General features: G+C 35.8%; 1 protein-coding gene across 1 annotated transcript in view; it reads right to left on the minus strand.

Moving 5' to 3' along the window:
- Positions 1–25,799, minus strand: part of HMCN1 (hemicentin 1) — a 525,244-nt gene that overhangs the window by 323,477 nt on the left and 175,968 nt on the right. Inside the window, exons 5-10 of the mRNA XM_027083004.1 lie at positions 21,635–21,806; positions 19,756–19,862; positions 9,017–9,137; positions 7,751–8,014; positions 6,305–6,449; positions 2,304–2,425 (exon numbers count right to left, since the gene is read on the minus strand). Coding sequence (XP_026938805.1) covers positions 2,304–2,425; positions 6,305–6,449; positions 7,751–8,014; positions 9,017–9,137; positions 19,756–19,862; positions 21,635–21,806 — 931 coding nt within the window. The remainder of the gene's footprint in view (positions 1–2,303; positions 2,426–6,304; positions 6,450–7,750; positions 8,015–9,016; positions 9,138–19,755; positions 19,863–21,634; positions 21,807–25,799) is intronic.

Genomic DNA, 25,799 nt, shown 5'->3' on the forward strand with positions numbered 1-25,799 from the left:
TAATATTATTTCCAAGTCTTACCCTGTTCTAAAAGAATATCCTGAAATTAAAATTTAAGATTGCCTGTCACTGACATGCCCTTGACAAGTTTTCTCTTTTCAATTTTACTTAAAGCCAAAATGTTGGTATTGTATGTATGTGTGCATTGCAGGTGGGGGACATTATGCTAAAAAAATAAATTCAGTAGAGAAAATTAATATAAAGTAAAGTACAAACTATCATTTGTAAAGAATTTTTTCCTGCTTCTGCAGTTCTGTTCATTGTTTTCTATATGTTTATATACAATAAAAGAGGTATAATTCTTTTTATACCCATTTTGCATTTAAAACCAATATATCAATAACCAATATCTCCAATGAACCAAAAATCCTTAAAAATGTTGTCTAGAAGGAAATGCTGAAAAAAAAATGAAGTAACATATTGCTAGAACTTTAACTTTTCTTGAAACAGTTCTTGGGTGCTATTTGACTTTATAAATGTTCATCCACAGTGATACAAAAACATCACCATTCCATCATGCCGTGCTTTCCCAACACTCCTGTCCAAAGTACGAGATCTAATTATCCTGTGAATTCAAATCTGATTCTGGTGTGCTGGTTAGTAGTGACAGTAGGGTGGCTGAGCCAGGACCTGGGTGGAGGTTGGAGGCTGGAAGATTAAACAAAAGTTAGCCCAGAAAGAAATGTCCACGCTTTCAAGTCCAAAGGGGCACTTGCTTGCTACTTCTGCTGTTACAGTCATTGCCATGCAATCCACGCTTCTGCCCTTCTTTCATAATTAACCAGTGGGACACAATTCCTGAAAAGTGGCTTTGGTACAGTAAAACTTCCTAGCAATACCATGGCTCGGCTGGCACAGATTAATACTAGAAGGGCACGTGTAGAGTGTATATTTGGAAGCTACTGACACCACAGGGCCAAATTCTTAGCAGTCAGTTCAGGAGTTCTTTCTGGTACTTTCCAGTTATTTATGCAAGATGTCTGAATCAACTCACTCAAACCCCTTTCCCTATTGTCCTTCCCTTAATTAATACTGCTGGGAAAAAAACCCTCAAGTGCTCAAGTGTTTGTTTCCCCAGAAGCTGAGGAATGTTGACAACGATTCCAATGCTTTTCATAATTACTGGAGATGAAAAAAATGAATAGTTTATGATGCATGTCAACTTGCTAAATTGTTTCAGAAGACGAACTTTATTTTTCTAAGAATAAGAGAAAATGAATAATTTACTGCAAGAAGAACAGGCTTGCACGCCTCTGTTTTAAAGTTCAGCTTGGACTTAATGATAACAAACATAAATCCTAGGCTTCTAAACAGCCCTACAGTTATAAGGCTACTTTTGTCTTAAATTTTCCAAAGAAAAGGCACATCAATACTAAATTGACAATTCAGACATTGTTATAAACTCAACAGGCACATTTAAGTCAGAACAGGCTTACTATTAAACACACAGCAACCCTAGGCTAGGAGGCAGGTAGAAAATAACTGAGTCAAAACAAAGTTTCCAATAAATTCTAGATATATGCTGAGTAAGTGGCTTAAGTCCTGATCAATGATAATATATGGTAGTCTGTTTGGTTTCTAATTGATAATGGTAGTCTTTTGGGTTTCTAATCTGGGAGATTAGAGGAAAAAATGAATTTTTTTCACTAAAATACATTCTACCTTGTAAAGTAATCTGAGCCTTGCCCATTTATTCACAGGAAACACACTATTTAAATGTAACTTAATTAGCATGACTTCTGCCCTTCTTAACACCAATATTGTAGCCACTGAGGTCCTATGTTTTTTGAATGTGATACTTTCCTTATTGTCTTCAACTTAGATGTCAGAATCCATTCACAAAAGCACTCTGCTCATTATAAATATGGGAGAGGGAAAGGGAAAGTTGAACGTTGCTATAATCAGAATGGATCTCTCCCTTTTCTGATATTTTATTTTTTCAATGGAAAATACTATATGGAGATCAAAATATATTTATTGAGCCCCCATAATAATAATAATGATAATAACAACAACAATAATAAAAACAGCTAATGTCTATTAGGTGTTTCTATGTGCCAGACTCTCTTCTAAGTGCCTGACATACACTGTCTCATTTAATCTTCAGTTTCTCCATGAGATAGAGACTGTTACTCTTATTGTCATCATTTTATAGTTAGGGGATCCAAGGCACTGAGTTCTTAAGTAACTGGCCCAAGGCAGGTCACACAGTTAATATGCAGTGAAGCCTGGATTAACAAACCTCCCATTTCCATAGCTACATTAATACTTAGGCAATTGCAAAGCAATTAGGGATAATTACCTGACACGTCAAAGAACGTCTCTGCCCGTCCAGTCCCTGCACTGCTGACGGCAATGCACTCATAGGAGCCTTCATCAGACAAAGTGACCTGTTCAATATCCCAGGTCACACTGGCCGATTCTCTGGGGTAAGAAAATAGAAGCATGTTTAGTTACTACAAAAACAAGACCAAATTGAAAACAGTGATTCCACTATTTGTTTTATGCATTCAAAAGAACAGCTTAGGGCTTCCCTGGTGGCGCAGTGGTTGGGAGTCCACCTGCCGATGCAGGGGACGCGGGTTTGTGCCCCGGTCCGGGAGGATCCCACGTGCCGCAGAGCGGCTGGGCCCGTGGGCCATTGGCCGCTGGGCCTGCGCGTCCGGAGCCTGTGCTCCGCAGCGGGAGAGGCCACAGCGGTGAGAGGCCTGCGTACCACAAAAACAAAACAAAACAACAAAAAAACAGCTTAAAAAAAGTTATTTTAGCTTAAAATTATACAGAGTTCTTTCATTATCATAATTATCATAATTTTATTGATAAAATTATGCAGAGTTCTTCACAGCTTAAAATTATACACCTTTTGTATTTTAATTAGAAAGTTAAGCTTTGTACTCTGAGCAAAAAACATAAAGACAGTAAGTTTTGTTTTGTTTTGTTTTCTATTGATCTTCGTAGGTTCTAACAAAAGAATTGACTTCCAAATGTGAGAAAAACTTTAAAGAGGCAGAGGATAGAAGAGTGGGACTTTTTTACTGAGAAAATATCAGGGAGACATCTTTAATCTTCCCTCAAAACTCATTTAATTCAAACTAATGATCATTTTACCACTTTTTTTTTTCCCACATTTTCACATTCATATGTCTTTCTTTTTTTCTTTTTTGAACAGGCCTGTAACTTTGCTGTTGAAAACTATAGCCTGTGCCTGTGTCCAGTTAGGGTCACTGGAAATTTCTTTAGGAGACCTTCTCTGGCTACGTCAAAACATAAGATACAAAGTTGGCAGAGAAACACTCTTTAAATCCTCTCTCCTTCCCCTCTCATTTCCAGGTTTTAGTCATGTTCAGTGAGGTTCTAGCCAAAGCAACTCAACTAGTAATTTACAAGTGTGAAGGTAGAAAACAAACGTTTTCGTTCCCAAAAGATAAATCCTCTTTAACTTTCTTATATATAAGCTCTACATAAGGCTATATACCATAATTGGTTCAATCTATGTATACAATGAGTAAAGAAAAAGATTATCAGTTTTACAGTCAAAGTTGTCATTTAGGTAAAATAAATCCCTTTGCTATATTACATATTCTTTCATTTAATAAATATCTATACTTTGTCCTCTAACACTCTTCAAATTGTTTCTCATTTTTTTGGAAATGTCTTAGTAATAGCTATTTAATCCTTATTTAAAACATTAAAATAATCTATAAAACAAGCATTATATTGTTTTAAAATATGATTGCAATGTCATAAATATTTTCATAATTTTTTCTTATAATCAACCATAGCTATGTATAAACTTTTTAAACATTCAAGATACAGATGAGATGAAAAGCCCACTGCAGTCAAGACACCTTCCACTGAAGCTGAAAGTGGTACACGATGTGATACCTCACAGTAATAACTCCAGATCTCTCCCCATCCGAATGAACCACACCCATCACCAAACCACTATGAAGAATTCACTGACCTCTTAATGTACATTTACCACTAACCTAGAGTTTTTAAGAGAAAGTCAAGACACAGGTTCCTGTCATTAAGAAAGCGAGAAAATAAGCAAGGTGATCCTTCTATATATTTTAGTAACTGAGAATATTCACTTAATACTGTTTCCTTTCACTTGCATCTGCATTAGGTGTCAGTGGTCCTTACTGTCACATTCAGAAGAAAACCGAGTATGCTTATTCTATGCTGCATTGATCACCTAAGATGTATCATGAATGCTTAAGAGCAGTAGGCTAAGCCCAAATTTACAAATGCCATTGTCTAGGAGGTACTGGTAAGTTCCAGGAAGGTAGGAGCCTGAAATACACACATCTTTCATGTCTTCTGCAGTGCCTACTTCAGAGCCAAGCATATTTTAGGATTCATCAAAAACTGAGACATGCAGAAATTTTAGAACAGAAAATGACAATTCTTCTAGTCTTAAGGCCCTTTATTTAAAAACTAGAAAGTTGAGGAAGAAGGACAAGTAATTTATTCAAAGGCACAAAACTACTATATGGAGTGCTTACAGAATATTCTTTACAGTTATACTTGTTCCTCTCTTATTTATGAAATATTACATGAAAACAATTCTCTTTTTCATGTACCCTTATCAGTCAGCATTAAGATTACATGGCCACGATAAAGTTTTGAAGGGATGACCCTTGGAACAGGGGAAGGAACATGTCAGATAGAAATGTGTCTTGTTACTGATGGAAACTAATTCTCTCCTACATCCCCTAGAGACCATAGTGACTCACATAACAAAGATCCAGTCATGCAGCTGGAGTTATTAGGAAATCTAGGGCAGAGATGTGCAAGTGAATTGGGATTAGAGAATCAATCCATCATCACCCATGCCCAATTATGTCTTTAGCCTCTTACATCCAAAGAACTTAACAAATGTCAGCAAGGCATGTCACATCTCTGGGCCACAGGGCTGGAAAAATGAAAGAAAGAATCCTTGTGGTTTACCTCAGAGGAATTGTGTGGAATTAATAAATTAATGCTTATAAAGAATCTCAAGTGTCTTTGAAAATTGTTACTATTTAAACACGAAGCAGAATTGTTTGATTTCATCATTCAGTTTTGTAACTTCATCATTTGATATCTTGGTCAGTTATGTTGCTGGTTATTAAATATGCGGCTAAGGAAATCATCAAGATGTATGTTAAGCAAATAGCAGGAAATAATACAATCCAATGTTTAAACAATGGAAAATTTTCTCAAGTTATAATGAACATTCTTGCCATAGTTTCTGCTTAAAATGACCCCATAAGGAGATTGTATAAGCTAAGACTGTCAAATATTTAACACGTTACACAAATTATTTACGTGAATATTGAATTACCAGTGTAAAAGCTTTGTAAAATAATTCTTAAGAGTTTTTCCCCCAAATGTAGTTTCATAGTAAGTTTAAAAAAAAAGTTTGCCAGAAATCATCCTCTAGTTTTCAAGGCCTACTTAATTTTTATCATTAGATTCCTTAAACTTGTCTAGAAAATTCACCCATCTTCACAACGGAAGTTGGTGCCCTCTAGCCCACTTCCCTTCACTGTTGGCTGCGGTAGTGACCACACACGCTTCTGCTCCATCTGGCCCACACCCCCAGCACACACCTCATTTCTACTCTTCTCCTCCTGGCTCCCTGGGCTACAGCTACACTGGCTTCCTTCCCGTCTTTCTTTCCCACGTGCCTGGTGGACTCTGGCCTTAGTGCATTTGCATTGCCTGTTCCTGGTGTGTGAATGCTCTTCCCTGGATATCTGTGTGACCTGGATATCTCACCATGTTCAAGTCCTTGCTCAAATGCCCCTACTCTGAATTTTAAAATTGCAACTTGGCCAAAACCACATGTACTCCACCAACCAGTAGTACTTGCCCCAATTAACCTGCTCTACTTTTTGCCATAACACTTTAAATCAGATTCAGAGACACGTTTATACTCAAGCCACTAAAGCTTAAGTTTCATTTGCAAGGACTCTTGCAAAATTCAGGACCTAACTTTGTATTCATAATTTTGTATTCTTTGCCTTATCCAGGGACCCTTAAACTGTGTAAAATTCAGATTCTATAAAACCTGAATCAACTCTTAAATGTATTCTAGCATTTATTATATTATCATATTATATTTATCATCTGTTTGTCTTCCTCCTTTACAATATAAGCTCCACAAAGGTTCAGAATTGTGTCTGTTTTGCTCACTGCTACATTCCAAGACTATGAAGCAAATAAATAAGAATGTCTAATGAAAAAAGTACATTAAAGTAAGTATCTATTTGTATTTAGTGCTATAAATTATTACTAATGGAAACATTTACACACTTTAAGTACTGGTCTACTCCAAGTGTAACTCCATTTCTGGCAAAGCTCAAGGTAAAGGGCAAAAGACTCTCAACAGAGCAGTGAATTTGGCCCGGCTGCAGGTAGTATCCCGGGGTTTTCGCAGGCATTGTAACTTTGGGAGCATCTGGGAAAAAAAGAACATGGGCAAGAAGGTCACAATAATATTTGGTACTTCCTGTTAATCCATTCAAAAGCTTTATACTTAAATTATTCCAGTAAATTCTCTGCATTCCAGTTAATCTAAATCATGAAAAATCACTTTATCTTTCTTTGTTCAAAGGTTATTAATTTCTGGATTATCTCCATGGACCCTTTACTAAGGTACTCATTGAATCTAAGACTCCACTGACCTTAAGACATAACACTTTTTGTACCACCAAGATAGAAAACAAAGCTACCAGATAAGTTACAATACATCATCAATTGTAGAACATAGTTCCATTTCAAAAATGTAAAACTATGAAAACAACACACATATCCTAGAATTGAATTCATAGGGTAACTGCTTCCAAAAAGGAATGAAAAAATTGATTTTTAAGAATCCAATAGCTTTTTAAAGCATTCAATTCAGGGGCTAACACAACTAACTTTGAATACTGCATATGAGGAAATACTGAGGTTGGTTCTATTATTTCCTTTCTACAGCTATTAACCAATAGCTACAGAGTGGTTCCTGAATTTCCCAAATCATAATCTTATGTATAAATGATAAACTGTTATCCCTCCACCCAAAAGTACAATATTAGAAACAATCCTTCTGTATCCTTGTCAGTCCATGGTTCAAGTTACATACAGCTCTAAAGTTTTGGTCAGAATTCTGTCATCAGCCTTGAGAAATAACAGCAAATATATAAGTAACTAGCTTACTTATTAACTAACTAACCAAAAAAGGCAAAATCATCACCAGTTATTTGCAGGGAACTACTGTTCAAAGTAGAAAGGTTTCTGACAATTGTATATAAACATTTAGCCAAATCAGATAGCTAATCAAATATTAAACACATATGCCAGGGGGAGTAAGAGCACGAGAACTTCCCAGTTCAAATTCTCACACTGATTGAAGTAATCAAAATCCTCAGATCTACAATCAGTGAGACTTAACATGAAACTTTGAATGTGCTATTTTATGGTTAGGAAAACTTGTGTTACTAAGTGTAAATGCTCTTCTACATGGTGACCCAGTAATAATGTGAGGATGTTATTTTTGACTTTAGAGTTCATTCTTCTTATTTTTGGCCACACTGCGCAGCTTGAGGGATCTTAGTTCCTTGACCAGGGATCGAACCAGGGGCCCCTGGCAGTGAAAGCCCAGAATCCTAACCACTGGACTGCCAGGGAATTCTCTAGAGTCCATTCTTTACTCATAGGACCATATCAGCCCCTTAAACTATCAATACTCCAGTGTTGAATAAAGTGATACCTTACCTGGGACGATACTAGAGAAGGAAACACTTGATACTCTCTGGAAGAGATAATCATCCTTATCATAGCCTGTTACTTTGAGAAAGAAAGCTTCATTTGGTGGTGTAAAGTCAGAAATATTCCATATGCCATAAGGTTTTCTATCTGGATAATATTTAATAGGAATTGTCTTAAGAGAGCTGCCTGAGATACTCAGAAGTTCAAGACGATCTACTCTAGCTGGGATGGAAATTCCAGAAGTATTCAGCAGCACATAGGTAGGTATTCCTACAAGAGAAAGGAACTGTCATCATTTGCAAGTAACATGCACCTGAGGTTATCTATCAAGTAAGTTTTGTATTTATAACAACAGGTAATAAGGACATACATATGAGTACTACAGACTGCCATAAATTGTGGCCCAGTTGTAGAATCTTCTCTACATAAAAGACAGTTTATTCATGACCAGAGAAACTTAGGAAACCCTAAGTAATTATTTTCATGGTATTTAATCATGTTTATATGTAGAAAGAATAGAATTATGAATATTGTGTTATATGATATTTGTTATATGAATACTTTTAAAGATTCACTATTCTGTATCCTTCCAGTAACTGCAGCAATAAAAATAAAAGAACTATCAGAAAAAAGAAATTTAAAGTCACAGTAGAATTGAGCCTTCTTTTTAACTATAAATCTTGTTGCATGAATAAAACAAGAGGAAGAAGCACCTTTCAAATCAACAATAATTTCACCTTGGAACATAAGCACCTTTCAAATCAACAATAATTTCACCTTGGAACATATAATGCTATATGGTATCTTTAATGTTCTAACTACACACACACACACACACACACACACACACACACACACACACACACACGCAGCATTTTCACCTAGACAACAGGCAAGTAAGATGCTAGTAAGGAAAAAGTCTCAAGATCTAGGTCATCAGTTTTCAAAGTTTAGTAAGTGTAGGAATCAATGAGGTGCTTGTTAAAGTGCATATTCCTGGGCCCTACCTTCTGTGATTCTCATTCAGATCTGGGGTGGACCCCAGGAATCTTAATTTTTGATAAGCTCCCTGAGTGATTTCAATATCACTGGCCTCGGGACCACACTTTGAGAAACAGTTACTAGGTCAAGAGTGCAATCATATTTAAAATAAAGATGCTATGTTTCCCAATTTTATTGAATACCACAAAATTATAAAATCACACACAGTCTGAGAACTCTTTTGCACTTCAATATCTACTATGCCAACTGAAGTAATGAGAACATACAAACCTTGCACCGGTCTGCTGACTGTGTTTTTGAAGTCCAGGGTGGGCTTTCGGGAAAAACCAGCTCGAAAATCAATAGTACTGAGGCCGGTGATGCGAACAGAGTGCCTTCCACTGCTAGACGTCTGAAAAATGTTCAATGACAAACTCTATCAGCAGTTGATCCAGGATGCAGGTCACACTAGACACTAACCAGTATGGGAAACTGCAGAGTGTTTAACTAAGATTGATGTCCGATCACTGAGGTTTTTGATCTGGGTGTTTTGAACTAAACTGTGATTCTGTAACTTCAATGCAAGTTTTGTAATACATATCCCAGGGGACTAAAGTCCAGCTGAGTTTTATATTGCATGACCAGTGGTAAAAGATAGAGGGGTGTAGTCATAGTGAATGGACTTGGTTCACATGGTGAATGTTCAGGAAATATTTGTGAAATGAACGAATGACTAAATCTTCTCCCCTAAACACCATCCAGGTTCTATTATGAAAATATTTCCCTTCTCTTTGCCTCTGGGAAGAGACAGCCAGGACAAGCACAAGAGCCGACCATTCTCCAACTTTTAGCCAAACGGCATCCTCAGCTCAGCAGTGTCCAGCCAAGGCACTCAGTGCTCAAGATACAAACATGAGTGAAAAGAAGGTCCTGACCCTGTAAGGGTCTATGGCCAGTGAGACAGTCAGATGGAGAAAGCGAAATCTTCAAGAGGATGCAGTAAATGCAGTGACAGAATTACAGAAAAGGCACATATATAAAAGCACAGACTAGCCTGTAGTTCAGTTAACACCTCCTAAGGGAGATGAACAAGATATTGAATAGCTAAGCACTGACGTTACCCATATGTGCATAAATAATAAATATTGATAATTTGGATTAGGGTCACAGGATAAAACACTAACATTTATTGGGCACTTCCTCTGTGCCCAGACTCTTTGAATACGTTGGCTTATTTAATCCTTATTACAACCCTATAAGGTAGGTATCGTCATTATCCCCACTGCACAGATAAGGAGGTTGAGGCACCAAAGCTATTCAACAGCTTGTCCAAGTTCACAAGGTTTCCTAACTTGCAGAGGTGGGGTTTTAATCCAAAAGTCAGGCTCTGGGCTCTTCCCCACCATGCTACATTGTCTCCCAAGGGCAAGGTAAGTCAGAGTTAGCCTCCACATCAATATCTCTCTAAATATGATTTAAGGACCACCTATATCTACACCTACACAAAATCACTTTGGTTGTTTGTAAAAATATGGACTCTGAGCTCCAGCCAAGATTTACTGAATCAGAATCTCTAGTCAGTGGAGTTTAGGAACATGTATTTCCAAAACCATCTAAAGGCTTATGAACAAGAGTTCACCATTATTTTATGACATTGATCACTGAGATTCTGTCTCAAAATAAAATGATTATATGATAGCAGCATTTAGGTAGAAGCAGAATATAGGAGTAAGAGAAAGCATTCACATGATAACACCAGTATGCCAACATGGCTCTCCATCTCAACACTGAGAAACACATATTTAGTTATCACAGCATGACAGAAGGTGCTAAAAAGATAGATATATATATATGATTTTAATATAGTGAACAGCTAGATTAAGCCACAGCATTGTTAAAGATAAGCCAGCTCCAAGGCTCAGCAAACCACACAGTTTTCCCTACATCACTGTGACTCATTATTTGGCAATGAGGACAGAAAGGGTGAGGAGATATGTCCCTGTTGCTACCAATCATGTTCCTCATTGAGCAGAACTTGCAGGAACTCAGAGGAAAGGAAAATGAAGGTGAGGAAAAAGAAAAAAAACACATCTTCATGAAAACATTGTTGTATTCTTAGTATAAACGATGCCGCTTATTACTATCGCTCATTTTCATAGAGGTAACAAAGGATTCTAAGTGTAAGTGTAGGAGTCTCAGTACCACCACTTATTGCATTATTTCTAAAGGAAAATGTGATCTGAATTTCACATAACAGACAAGAAAAAAAAACTACAATCATAAACCAATTTTAAGTCGAGGATTCCCTACAAGGCTATACAAAACCTTGCTAAGTCTAATTTCAACTGCTTTAGATAATGTAGAGCTATAGTGAAGACATTATTGTCTACTGGTTTCTTGTAAAAGAGAAATGAAATGGTCAATATTATGAGTTGATTTAGATTTTTTCACTGACATCATCTATTGCTGTTAGTTGTCTTGTTGCTCAGAAAGTCCCTTATGATAAAACAGCTCTTGAGGCTACCAAGGGTAAATATAACATGCAATCCGCCTAATGACTGTTGTTAAGTGCTAATCATCTACCAGTGTCTGTGCACAAATCGACTGATAACGAGTCCATTTAAAAAATGTTGCTTAGGGGCTTCCCTGGTGGCGCAGTGGTTGGGAGTCCGCCTGCCGACGCAGAGGGCACGGGTTCGTGCCCCGGTCCGGGAAGATCCCGCAGGCCGTGGAGCGGCTGGGCCGGTGAGCCATGGCCGCTGAGCCTGCGCGTCCGGAGCCTGTGCTCCACAACGGGAGAGGCCACAACAGTGAGAGGCCCGCGTACCGCAAAAAAAAAAAAAAAAAAATGTTGCTTAATAGCTAAGTGAGAAACTTAAAAATTACCTAAGTGTTGGAAAATATGCTATCCTGTTGCTAAATAATACATTAAAAATAAAGCTGAGTTGATGAAGAGGGAGTCCTTTACAATCTCTATAAAATTATTGGAAAATAAATTAATTTTGATCCAAATAGCATAGCAAAAAAGTAGGTGGAGATAAGGACATAGTTTTACTATTCTCTGAGAAATGCTAAGAATAGGAAGCGTAATTAGTTAAGAAAATCTTAATTTATTTATATATTATACTGTAAACGGTAGGAATGCCTGCATAGAATTTAAAAGGGTTTGTAAGTAAAAGATATTTCCAAGCGAATCAGTTTTTATGCACAATGACTAATTAATCCAACTCTGGGTTAATCAGAGTAATGGAAGCAAGGGACATCACAAATAAACCAAAATTATAGTTTAAAAATAAAATGCAAAGAAAAATTTTAAGCTAACTTATTTTAAAATTACCTCTAATACTCATGCCTGCATTTATCATTCTCGAATCATTCGCTTAAAAGAATTACAACAATACTTGGACATTATTTTAGGAACACAATATATCACGAGAAAGTGCCAATAATTTATTATTTTAATCTGTTTTCTTAAAGTAAGCTATTATTTTAGTCTGTTTCTTAGCTGAGTTCCCTTTTTTCAAGTATTATTGACATAGGAACAAAAAGATTTTATGTATAGTGATGGTTAAATGGTTAAACAAGTAAATGGATGAAGGAGAAAAGTACCAACATATACAAAATGCATTCTGTACAGCAGGCAAATCTTTTATGTAAATTATCACGTTTAATCCTCACAAAAGTCTCTGTGAGATAATACTATAATTATCTTCATTTCACAGATCAGAAGGGTAAAGTGACTTGCTCAAAGTCACAGATAAACAGTGGGTAGCAGACCTGGGATGTAAACTCAGTGAGGCTCCAGAAACTGACCTCTACTGCTACCCCATGCATTTCTCATGATCATCTCAGTGAACTGGATTATGCTGGTTTCGAGCTAAAAGCTGAAATATACCCAAATGCTCTACATAATAGAAGAGTAATATGGAATTTCTGAGTCTATCCACAGGAGAGAAGCAGAAACAAAATGGGGAGAAAGAAGGATGGGGGGCAAGGAGAGAGCAAAAGCACACAACTCACTTCGAGATATGTCCCCAAATCTATAGGCAAATCTACTAAACTCACAAAAGATTCTTGTTAGTGGATTTCCTACGAAATTTTTGAAGGGCTGAGCTTTACCCTCCATCGAAGTACAAAAGATTAGAATCAACACACAAATAATCAGGAGGCAAGGAGACCAAAAGAAAGTAAGTCTTCAGGAAACTCCAGAAGCATTAGAAGGCTTTGGATTCTCACATGTTATGGACAGAGTGGTGTTGGAGGAGAAATAAATGATAAGAAGGTCTCGGAGGGGTGAAGAAAATTCAGCTAATTCCGTAACGAAGTTAAACAGAGGGGAAGTCCAGCTGTGTATTTCTTATTCCTCTCTTCCCTTCTGAATTACTTAGCCATCTTAGCACCATTTTCTATATATATAATTAAATCAGTAAGACAAAAATTACTGATTTAATGTTTTTCTATTTGCTCTTTATATCATGTAGATTTAAACTGTGGGTTATAATAAAATTAGAATTTGGCTCCAAAAATCATCTCTCCACCACAGAATATCTAGAAGCATCACTCTGGCACAGAGCCATCCTCACCTCATGCTTTCCGTAGTTAAGAAGAGGGAAGTCTTATGCTTGGAACATAATGGTTCCAAACATAACAGGAAATTTCCTAGGCACTAGACACTGAACTGGGTTTGTATTGGCTTGAAATTCTGAGAGTTGTATTTTAAAGAGTATATTTATTCATACAATTTATAAAGGTTCATAATGAGTTACACTACTATCCTGAGTTAGAATGTCATGTTGATCAAGTTGCAGAAGAATCTGAATCAGGAATACAGGGGCTGCTGTAGTATGAGCAGACCTGAGGCAAAGATGAGGTTAGACTAGATACCCACTGGCATTCTATAAGTGTAAATAGGTAGCCATGATCCACAAAGCAGTAAGAGGAAAGGAGGAGCAGAGTGGACCAGAGTGTAGGCTTCTGAATTGGAGTGAGTCTATGAGGAATGAAAAAGCAGGACAGGCTGAAGTACCATGAAGCAAGGACCATGGAGAGCTCCAGCGAAAGTTAGTTGCTCCTCTGATAGCTTCCTGGTCAGTTCTATTGCAGATGGATCTACTTTTAGCTTAAGGATAAAGGCTTATTAAATATTGAAAGCCCTCTCTACATTGAAAGCCCCTGAAGTCAATAATTATATCATATATATCACCTATAAAATCTTAATAGGCACTTAGTATATGTAGGTTTAATAAATGATACTACGTCATCCAAATGCTTAATGTTGGCACTTTTCCTTAGATTCCCCTAGGACCAACTAATGCCAGAGTCATCAAGAATTCATTGAATTTTTCTAGACACATTATGCTAAGTGTGCTCACACATTATCTCACAAAATACTGTTACATCCAAAAATGATTTTATAGCACCATAAAGAAACTGGGGCTCAAAGAAATGATTACTTGCTTAGGTTTAGACAGGAAGTTAAATGGCAATTACTCCAAGCTCAATACCCTTTCTAGGTCTATGCACAGCATTTTAGGATAACATAATCTCTGGGTTGATTTGGACGCTATGGCATAGAAAACAATAATACCACGCAACTATTCATTTGCCATTCTAAATTTCTAAATACACTCTCATTTAGAAGGGGTCAGGTTAGTGGAGTGTTGGTAAAATTCTCTCTGAAAAGAGAAAGCCCTAATTTGGGGTATTTGCCAATTTCTGTGATGTAAATACTACCACAGTGGCTGACTTCAAGCTCTCAACAGGATGTCACTGAACACAGAGCTGGGAAGAGAAAGTGCATAACTGACTCTACACGAGCCATTTATGAGCCAGCTCCAGCAGACCATTAGGCCATGACAATAGTTCCGGCCAATGGGTTATAAAGGAAGTAAAGCGTGTCTGTCACTCACAAAAAATTCTCATCAGAGAAGTGACACAATCCCTTCCTTTTTTCTATTCAATGAACATGGTCTAGTCTTTTCCCCACTAAGAGAAGCCACGTGTTCAAAATATGATGGTACCTCCATCAGCTTGGGTTCCTGAGTGACCATGTGAAGCCCTCACAGGACATGTGACATCAGTGAGGAATGAACTTTCTTGTATTAAGCCGGGAGAATTCCTCCTGGTACTAGATGTGAGTCGTGCCCCGTTATAAACTGAATTAAAGTGTGACTGATAGAGTTGGCTTTAACTTCTCTCTCCTAAGGAGTTTCAATGTTTTATAAAATAATAAATAAACCAAGTAAAAAATAAAACCTTTATGTGTATCTGAATTGATAGAAAATATAGGTACAATTTACACACATTCAGGAGAATAACAGATTTAACTAATTTTACCATTCATGTGTCAGAAACCATTTAAACATTTTACCAACATCTAAATTAATCATGACAATATTAAGTAGGTATTATTTTCCCCCATTTTTCTCAGACTTGGAAAGGTTTAGGTAATTTCTTCAAGGTCAAAAAGATACTAAGTAGTGTATCTTGAATTAAAATAGACATCCATCTCTTTTGAAAGTTTTTACTCTTATATGACATACTGTTCTTTACAAATTAAAGAATATTGGTTTTAATCAAATATTTATTGAGAATCTACTGTGGGCTAGGCATTGTGCCAGCCATAAAGATATAATAAAGCCAGCTAGATTTAAATACTATCATTTTATTAGGTATTATATGTTTAAAGAAATGTGATACAAGGAGAGAAATGTACCCAAAACAAAGAGTAAATTCTGTATATGTTCACACACACACACACCTCTACACATTTATACAAAAACACAAGAGTACAGGTATGTCTTTAAAGGAAACATTCCATTTGGTTGACAATCTGATATTGGCAGACCAAAATAACTGGGAAATATTCCAGGAAAAAATCTACTATACAGCATTCCTAAACATTGAATTAATGCCATATCTAATCCATTTAAATAACCCACCTGGTGTAGTCTGAAGGCTTATTCAAAAGAGGCACCAGGTGAGAATAATTGGAGGCCAGCATAATATTCTACTTGTGTAGTCCTTTGTAGACTTGAGGCTTATTTAATTATGATTCCTTAGCAAGTTTGTGTCACTTGAGTATGATTTCTAAAACATCCTTATCCTATAGAAAATGCATTAGTAGGCTCTGGCAACCAAAATAACTATCTACAAACAGAATATTTCTACTAGTCTCAGAATCTCAATATAATCATGTGGTTGGGTACATTCCCTTCTCTCCTTAGGAGATTATATAATGACAGTTTAGCCAAATTTACTTAATGGAAACACCCCAGGGCATGTGCTAAATTACATGATCACATTGATAATTCTAGACTAATAGAAAGTCTGTACCACCTAAACCTAATGGGTGCTGACAGTTATTTAATGTCTTTGCAGGAAGTTCCCCTTAAAGAGCAGGGCACACAGTTTGGCCTGAGAGTTTCCGTGGTTATGTTCAAATACTCTATATACAGATACAGCTGCCCGAATGGAAAATTTATATTTTTTCTCAGAAATTAGATTCAGGATTTGTAGCTTCCCTACAAATGAAAATTTAGGGGCATAAAACAACCTTCTCTTTGTTTTTAATAACACTTGCAGTTCATTTCAGTGACTTCTTTTTGGCATGTTTTCCCCTGCATCACAGGCAACCTAAAACATCCAAGTCACTTATATGAACTGTACTGATGAGTTGACTCATTGTCTATGTTTAGTAAAAATGTCTTACTAAATCACAGAAAAGAAATTACCAGGGTTTCAGAGGAGAACCACAAAAGAAAAGAAATCGCCACTCTCATAGCATTTCAAATCATGGACATAATAAAGTGTTCTGTGTCAGTATATCAACTGTGGGTGAACTAAACCAATGCTTCTGCCTGCTTCCCTGGGTATCATCAGAATAAGTGTATTAATTTTTATTCATGAATATTTATACAGTTCTTTCCCAGGTACTATGGCATATATTGGTGACACAGTCTGGTCTATAGCAAAATTGGAGGACAAAATCTGTACAGAAATAAATATGACATAAAGGGGAAAAATAATGCAAAAGGGAGGTGCAGAAAAATTGCAATAGAAAGCCAGAGGGAAAAGAGAATGTTCTGGATGAAAAAAGTCAGAAAAATCTTGATGAAAGTGTTGCCATTTGAGCTGAGCATTAGTGGGTAGCTATCTATCAGACATAAAGTAAGAAGAGCATTCTAGAAAGAAGCAACAGCTTGAGACAGAGCATGGACCATGAGAATGTGGTAAGAGAGAGGGTGAGAGACACTGCAAAAGCATATTAGAGTGGAAAGGCACGTGATAGAAGATAACCAGAAAGATTGGTTGAGGCTCAATTAGGTGGTCCTTGAATACCAGGCTAAGGTCAATTAAGGGATAGCCTGTGCTCCATACTTGAGATTAAAACTGTTATGTGAAACATTCAAAAAGCCATTATTAATTCCATTGATAGAGCAGACACTTGCCAGATAGCAGAGTGCACAGGAGACGGCACCAGGGATGTGCTATCTTATCTCAGACATTTCTCCGCTTGAGAAAGCACACGTGTAAAACGTTATCATTCATTAGCCATTCAAAAGGGAGATCCAAAGTCAACAGCCATATTTATGTCAGTAGATTCAGCTCAAATTCCTTTGCACCAACCCAATACATTATTTTGGCATTTCGTTTAGGAGCAAAATAAGTTTATTATCTTTACTTGCATTGTAATGCTTTATCCTTTGTTTAGTTACCACGAATTGTACTCTAGAAATTGTGTAACATCAGGACCAGAAGCTTTTTGGTGATGACTAGATATAAATTTAAGGTAATATGGTAACAGGTACTGTGTCTTTTTATTGTTTTCTTAATTACAGGAGACCGAGCTTAGAAACTTGTCTACAGTGTTCCCACCATCTTATCCTCTCTCTCCTCACTCACAGACTAATCCTCAGTGCTTCTCTGTTCTAATTATCAATTAAGATGTACTCAGTGCCCATTAAGTATCACGGAACATGGCCAAAAGCATATGCTCAGTAAATGTTTACTGAATGGAGACTGAATGAATAGGTGTGTTAGGCACAAGGAAAAACATCAGACATATAAAATATCCCTATTCTAGGCAAGAGTTTTACTAGAGGAAATACCACAGCTAGCAATCCAAATCACCTGCAAAATGGATTCAAATACTTTACAATAAGTTGCTAATAATACGGAAGAGTGTCATCACTTGTACATATTTCAAAATCAATGATAAACAACTTAATGTCACCATTCAGAGAGCAAGAATGAATTACCTTAGTAAACTTGCCAGCTCAGGACACTGCTGGCTTAGGTCATGCTTAAATTAAAGTGTTTGACGGATAAAGAGACTCAGAACTTCTTATACTCCTTCTTACTGTGGTCACAGAAAGTCAGACTCAATCTAGTCATATTTTGGGCAAGTTAGTCAAAATAACTATAACATCAAATTTGGCCACATTTATTTAAAATATAACAGCAAAACACTTCATTGTTGACAATCTAATGCACTCAATAAATATTGAGCAACTACTATGTGCAAGGAACTGGGTGAATAAAACAGGCAGATGGGACCATTTCTGATCTATTCAATAAAAAATTACTAATTTTATCTCACATTGCCTTTTTACTTACACCCTTATCCCATATTATCCATGTTTAAAAATCCATATTACACTTTCTATTTTCCTTATAAGGCTGAGAGCTCCGAGAATAAAAAATTGATATTCTAGGATTTAAATGGAGTTACAATGAAAACTTTCATTCTTTAAATTGGTAAAGTTAATATAAGTATTCCTTAAAAAAAAACTGGCATGCAAAAATAGCACCTCGAATCTCTACAGTGTAACACCTCCGCATACTTTCACAGAAGCTAAATAATTTGAACTATGAGCCCATTGATCCCATTTTTTTATGGAGGGAAGCTGAGACAATGAAAGAGTAAATGATGTAAGGGGTATCTTCATTTGAATTGTCCCGGAAGGATTCTAGAGTAAGTTGTTCATTTGGGAGGTATGACGGATGCTAATAAGCAAAGAGCAGGTAACACAGGAAAAAGAATGCAGCCCATAAAGGGTATGCTTTTAAGCCTGCTCTCACTGGAGCTTATTCCTGCAGGGGCTGAAAGCTGCTTTTGAGGGGCTTCATCCTCCGGAAGAACAGCCTTCTCCTGTTCAGGTTAAACAAAAAAACAAGCCTCTCAGACACAGAAACACGGGTACCTGAGTTGGAAATAGGCCAGAGCACACTGAAAATTTTGAGAAATATGGGCAAGCCACTCAGACCACGTACTAGAGTGGGTCCCACATATAATGTGCAACAGAACTAGATCTCAGATTTATGGCATCCTGAATTTTGAGGGTATGTTCTTTCCTCCATACTGCCAAAATACAGTGCTTTTTTAGAGTGAATATATACTACTTAATTTAATTCTAGGATACAAATACCATTCTGTGTTAAAGTACACAATGAACGTGCATCCACCAAACACCAATAACCAGCAGTGCTTGAGAGCTTATTTTGTAGCAGGAACTATGCGAAGTACTTCATTTGTACCATCTTAATTTAATTCTCAGCACAATTCTATGAAGGAAAGGACTATTATTGCCATCCTACACTACAGAGGTGGAAAGCAAGGCACAGAGAAGTTATAGTTCTGACGTAATGCAGCTTTTAAGTGGCGGTGTTGAGATTCAAAGCCAGGGCAGTTCCATACTGGGGCCTATACCCCAACCATCATTCTCTACTGGCTCCATCTCTGATTGTTTTGGAAGCAGACAGTGGCTAACACGATCAATCTGCAGATTTGATGATAGGAAAACTATCCAAGAATTGTAAGTCTATTTATAGTGGTATTGATGCCTTTAGTGGTTATCAAAACTTAACACTATCCATTCATGTGATCAAGACACCTCCTACAAACACACCATGTATATTGCTTTTTAGTAAAAGCGTTCTCTATGATTGCTAGAGAAGATATAAATATTGTATACACTCTATAAAACATACCAACACCAAAATAAAATAAGAAATAGACTATAAAATACCTTCACTGTCCATATTCCAGCCTCTGGCTCTTTAACATTCACCACCTTGGCAGAGTTATGAATATTTAATAGTTCATTCAGGCCAAATCCCTTTTTTATCAGCTTCCCTGCAAGATAGACATAATGGTAACAAGCATAATCTTTCTTTCAGCTATGTATATTAGCTGTATACATTTCCAGTACAAATTACCTGACGGACATTTGCACCTCTAGCTCAAAACATTATTTTATTTATATCTAAAATATACTCAACTTTAGCATTTCTGGATATTGGAATTGAAGTAACATTCCTATTTGCTATGCTGATTTGATCTTATAAAGAGAGTAACAAATGACAGGCTGTAATCATATTTCCAAAGCCAGCCTAGGTAACTATTATGGCTACCAAGAAGTTATGTGGAGTCCCCAGAGACATTTACACTTGATAGATGGCAAAAACAGTAAAACAGAATAAATGTCTTTTGGAAGATCACTCAGGATATTACTAACATAAGAGCCCTGGGCATATCTTTGCATAAAGTGTACAACTTCAGTTTTCCACGAAGCACAGCTTGAAGGCTTTTACTTGTCATAGGAATAGTTAAAGGAGGCAGTGTAATGAAGTAGCATGATAGGTGGAACTTAGGAAGAAAAGCAAATTTGGAATTAAGCCATAGTTTACTTATTCACTTCACTCTTGGCTCGCCTATGGACTACTTCTGCAGTTATATAAACAAATTAACTATAAGAATTCTATGTTTGCATCAAAAGCTTTACAATCACTGTAAATGACTTTTAAAATATCAATATCAATGACTTTTTGAAGTAGAAGAAACTTAAGGCAATGGTTACAGGTACTTTTAAGTATCCAGATAATGAAAAACACAAACCTTTCCTGGATAGGTAGCATGGATAGTATTAGAAGAATGCTACCTAAAAAGACAAATCCATTTCTAAAGACAAATCCATTTTTAAGACCAAACCTGTAGAAGTCTTGAACAACAGATTTTGCTTGCTTGTAAATTTCAATTTGATCGTTAGTGTGGATGAAGCCTTTGAGGACAATTTCATACGCTATTTTCTTTAAGGTATTAGTTATTTTCTAAGACTCAAATAAGTAAGAAAGATAGTTACTCCCTCCCCATTTATAAATATTCACAAAAAGGTAAAAAAAATGTAGCACATACTAAAGCTACAATGGGAATAAAAATATTTTGCAAACATCAATAGGTTTAAAAACTTTTTCTAAATGCAAATATTAAGAAAAATGAGGTTTCTGTTTTTATTAGATTACTATTCAACATTAAGTCTTATTGTAATATTCAACTGGCAATGGAATCAAGCCAAAACTTAGGGTTATACTATACAATTACTGAGGAAGCAAAGTAAATTAAAACATCATTCTAATGAGAACATGAATTTGTTTTTTAATGATTGTCTCCTATAAAATTAAAATTTATCAAGAAAATGATACAGTAAAAAAATTAATCAGTGGTTTTAAGAGGAGTTTTTTCATGTGATTCACTTAAAAATAACATAAAATACTGAATTTTACAGAATAAGTTATTGTGAAGTATTTCCCCACATAAAGATGAGGAAAATATGATTTCAGGTTCAATTAAAATATTTTTTATTTTGGATACTTTACCTACAATTAAGTTAGTACATGTGATCTGTTTAAATTATTAGGAGTTTTAGCTTTTTGAATCTCATGTTAAGTCAATAATACTTATCACTAAAAACATTCAGTTTTAATTTTTAAACATCTTCCCTAGTCACTTTTGGATTTATTGAATTTATTCATAAAGTTAGCATTAATTTGAACAAGTAAGTGTACAAAAAAATCTTTTACCTTTCATGGTTTTTCTATTTTATTATATGAATGTCCCATATATCTCACCTAAAGGATTGCGAATTTCAATCACTGGAGAAGGGCCACTCAGAGACACAGTAACCTCTTTTAGACTGGGATCAAAAGGAATTTTCCAAGTGTTTACAGCCTGTTCCAAATGATCTGTTGACAAGAGGTGAACTTTGGAAGCCTGAACCGCTTCCTCTACCCATTTTAACACCTATAAGAGAAAAAAAGAAGCATGAGTAATATCAAAACATTTACAGCTTTATACTACCTCGAATTCCTGGCGCAGTAGTTGACTGTGCTTAATTACACGACTCCATCACTTTCTGTACTGGTGTGAGGTTTATTTCCATCACAGTTAAGACAAACTTTCCCAACCCTCAGAATGGGAGGAAATATTCGCAAACGATAAGACCAACAAGGGTTTATTCTCCAAAATTTACAAACAGCTCATGCAGCTCAATATCAAAAAAACAAACAACCCAATGGAAAAATGGGCAGAAGATCTAAATAGACATTTCTCCAAAGAAGACATACAGATGGCCAAGAGGCACATGAAAACATGCTCAACTTTGCTAATTATTAAAGAAATGCAAATCAAAACTACAATAAGATATCACCTCACACCAGCCAGAATGGCCATCATCAAAATATCTACAATTAATGCTGCAGAGGGTGTGGAGCAAGGGAACCCTCCTACACTGTTGGTGGGAATGTAAATTGGTAGAGCCACTATGGAGAACTGTATGGAGATATATATACAATGGAATACTACTCAGATGTGGTATATATACAATGGAATAGTACTCGGCCATAAAAAAGAATGAAATAATTCCATTTGCAGCAACATGGATGGACATAGAGATTATCATACTAAGTGAAGGAAGTCAGAGAAAGAGAAATATCATACGATATCGCTTATATGTGGAATCTAAAAAATGATACAGGCAGATTATCAACTTTGAAGAAATAAATTTTAAGGAGGTATGGGAGGAAGGAATACATTTTATAAAATGTTACAAGGAAGCTCATGAAGACCTTTGAATAGTAGGAGTTTTAAGTATGCTGTTAAAAATCTGTAAGGGACAGTTAAGAAAATTATCAGACTGTAAGAGAAACGTGTGAGCTTGCCAAAAAAGGGTTTCAGTGTAGATTTTGTCTTTATCAAATGAAGTTAAAGGAACAAGTTATAGTTAAAGTTTGAATGGAAGAGCCTGCCATTGTTGCTCCATAACTGGTTGTTGCTGTGTGCATTCCTTTACTGAGCCTACATCTTCATAAGCTTTTTGGCAGGTATATGTTGAACACTTGTTTCATGCTCAAGACAGGATCAGAGAGCATGGATACTGACAACTGATTTGTCTGTTTTCTTCTTTTTCCATGACTGTATCTACTGCCTCATCTTGATTTACAAGCAAAACCTAGAAAACCTACAAAAATAAGTGTTTTGTGGTTTATCTAGGAATAATACAGAAGATATTGCTGTTATTTTTGGTGAAGAAAATCAATTTTGTAGAGTTTATTTCAACCTAAATAAAATGTGAATTTTGTTTAAAATTTTTTTTAAAAAATGATACAAATTAACTTATTTACAAAACAGAAACAGACTCACAGACTTAGAGAATGAACTTGTGGTTACCGGGGGGAAGGGAGTGAGGGAGGGATAGATTGGGAGTTTGGGACTGACATGTACACACTGCTGTATAAAAAAAAAGAAAAAAAAGACAAACTTTCCCTACATCCACTTATTATAGTAGGTTCAGAATAAAATGCTAGTTTAACTCATGCACAAATTTCAATTTTTATATCTTGGAATAATATATTCAAAATGAGACTACAGTGTCCAAAAACCAGTTGTGCAGAGATATTACATGCAGAGGTATTACAGACAGTTCTATTTCTCAAGAGAAATGAAAAGAACCTATAAAAAACATGGTAATGGCGATACTGAGATTCTTTTTCCCTCCATTCTTTCTTTCTGGATTTCTTTTAAGGTCCAATTTATAAAAGATAATTCGCATATTATCAATCCAATTTCAATATATTGGGTATTGAATTATTGTAATAGAGTATACTATAATTATATATTGTATATTATAATATATATTGTAGTATATTAATTATTGAAAAATAATTGCCATGCCAGCAAAATATTCATTTTTATGATAAAATAAATAAGTAGAAAATAATGGGAAAAGTAACCACTGTATTTTTTTAAAATGGAAAAATATTTCACCACCAATTTAAGTGGTGTGTCCTTGAAAACTAGGCTTTGGGAAAATATTAAGAAACTGGGTTATAATAGGGTATTAATAACTCACTGTGAACAAGGAAACCTTCCAGTCCACAGAAATGTTCTGCAACAGCAAACACAATTCCTCATTAAACAAAGAGGTCATGACTGGACAGGTACTGCTTAAACTTACCCAATTACTTCTAAATCATACTAAGCTTTAATCCATCTCAGATCTTTCTCTGGCTCATATATCCTTTAAGACTATATCCCTTGTAATTATGCATAAAACACTGAACAGTGCTGGATATTAAGCTACAGCCAAGCTACTCAAAATAAACAAAAACATATTTGAAATTTCAATAGTAGTAGCCACAAATCAATGAATCAAACAAGTATTGTGTAATAACAATTCTCTGTAAAAAGGATCCTCCCATTTTTTTTTTTTTTTGTCCTCAAGGATGAGGAAAGTGGCTAAGACATATTATCATAAAATTAACAGTGTGAGGCAATTATGTTCATTCATTAAATAAAGGTTTATGATTCAAAGTACTCTTCCAGGTACTGAGTGTTGATGAACATATTTTTAGTCAATATTTAGTAATCATACTTCTTCTCTGAACTAGTATCTTTTTGCATTATTTTGTAGTCTGCATTATTCGTTTTTAATAAATCTTCTTACCTTTCCTCCAAGGTCAAGAACCCCAGCTCCTTTATCATTGTATACCCTGAACCAAGCGACCTGCTCTACACATAATAAAGGTGGGATATGTACTAATGTCCATGAAGTTGGTCATAATGATGATAATAACGATGTCTTCTTAAATAAAAGACTGTTATGGGAATTCATGAAACAGGGAGCCCTTGTTGAAATAATGTATGTAAGGTGCCCATCACAGTACTTGCCCCATAGTGGATATTCAGATGTTTTCCTCCATCTCCGACTAAATTCCCTTCTCTTCCCCTAATTGAATATTTCAATAATGACTTCATGGGCAAAGTGAAAACACTTATCCACGAAAGTCAGATAAGATTTCTGTAAATGAAAAAGAGACACAAAGTCATTCCAGGTAGAAGAGAAGTTCTGAAGAAACACAGAGAGACAGAAGTACTCATATATGTTAGGAACATGAGTGCATCCAACTGCCTACAGTTAAGTGCTCAGAAAAGGGAGAAGCGGAAGATGAGGTTGGAAGCTCGTGTCAGGGGCAGACTACGTATGGTCACAAAGTAAAGCTATGACAATCGGATTTTATCCTAAAGACCCAAATGAAAAATTCCTGAAGGACTTTATGCAGAGGAGTAATACACTGAATGTGGTATTTTACAAAGAAACACCTGTAGTGGTATCATCAACTAACTGAGCACAAAAAACAAATCTATTACAGTTAATTACTCCATAAATCAAATGATATATTTCCTCAAACTTTAACCTTATAAAGCACCTGGAATTTTATGTATGAAATAAAGCATGTATCAAGATAATTGTCTAAAGAAGCAGATGCCATATTTTGAAAAATGGGTTCTGAGTGACCTATCATGCTTGAACAGAAAGGTATGAATCATTCTGCTCATCAAATCTATCCATACGGCTGCAGAAACCAGACTGATTATCACTAATATTTGATCTTAAATAGAACACATGTTTTAATAATCAGAGTGTTGACATTCTTATGTCTTAAACATAGAATATGACTGCGTAACTCAAGGAAATGCAAAGAACTGACTTATTGTCTGAGAAAGCACTTGATAAATTTGACTGGGGATAAATAACTTTGAGGATAATGTCTGATTTAGAGACTAAAGAAGGCAAAGGACAAGAGAAATCAGATAAATAGAACATTTGTTTTAAGGACAAGACACAAAATGTGGCCATAAATAATTCTCAATGTAAGGGAAGAAAAGAATTAGAAAACAAGGATAGTATAGAATCTCAAGTTCAACAATGAAATGCAGTAGTGTTAAGTAGAAAAA

This window comes from Aethalodelphis obliquidens, unplaced genomic scaffold (assembly GCF_003676395.1).
Source record: "Aethalodelphis obliquidens isolate GAN/ISIS:26980383/991018 unplaced genomic scaffold, ASM367639v1 scaffold48, whole genome shotgun sequence".
NCBI classification, from domain to species: Eukaryota; Metazoa; Chordata; class Mammalia; order Artiodactyla; family Delphinidae; genus Aethalodelphis; species Aethalodelphis obliquidens.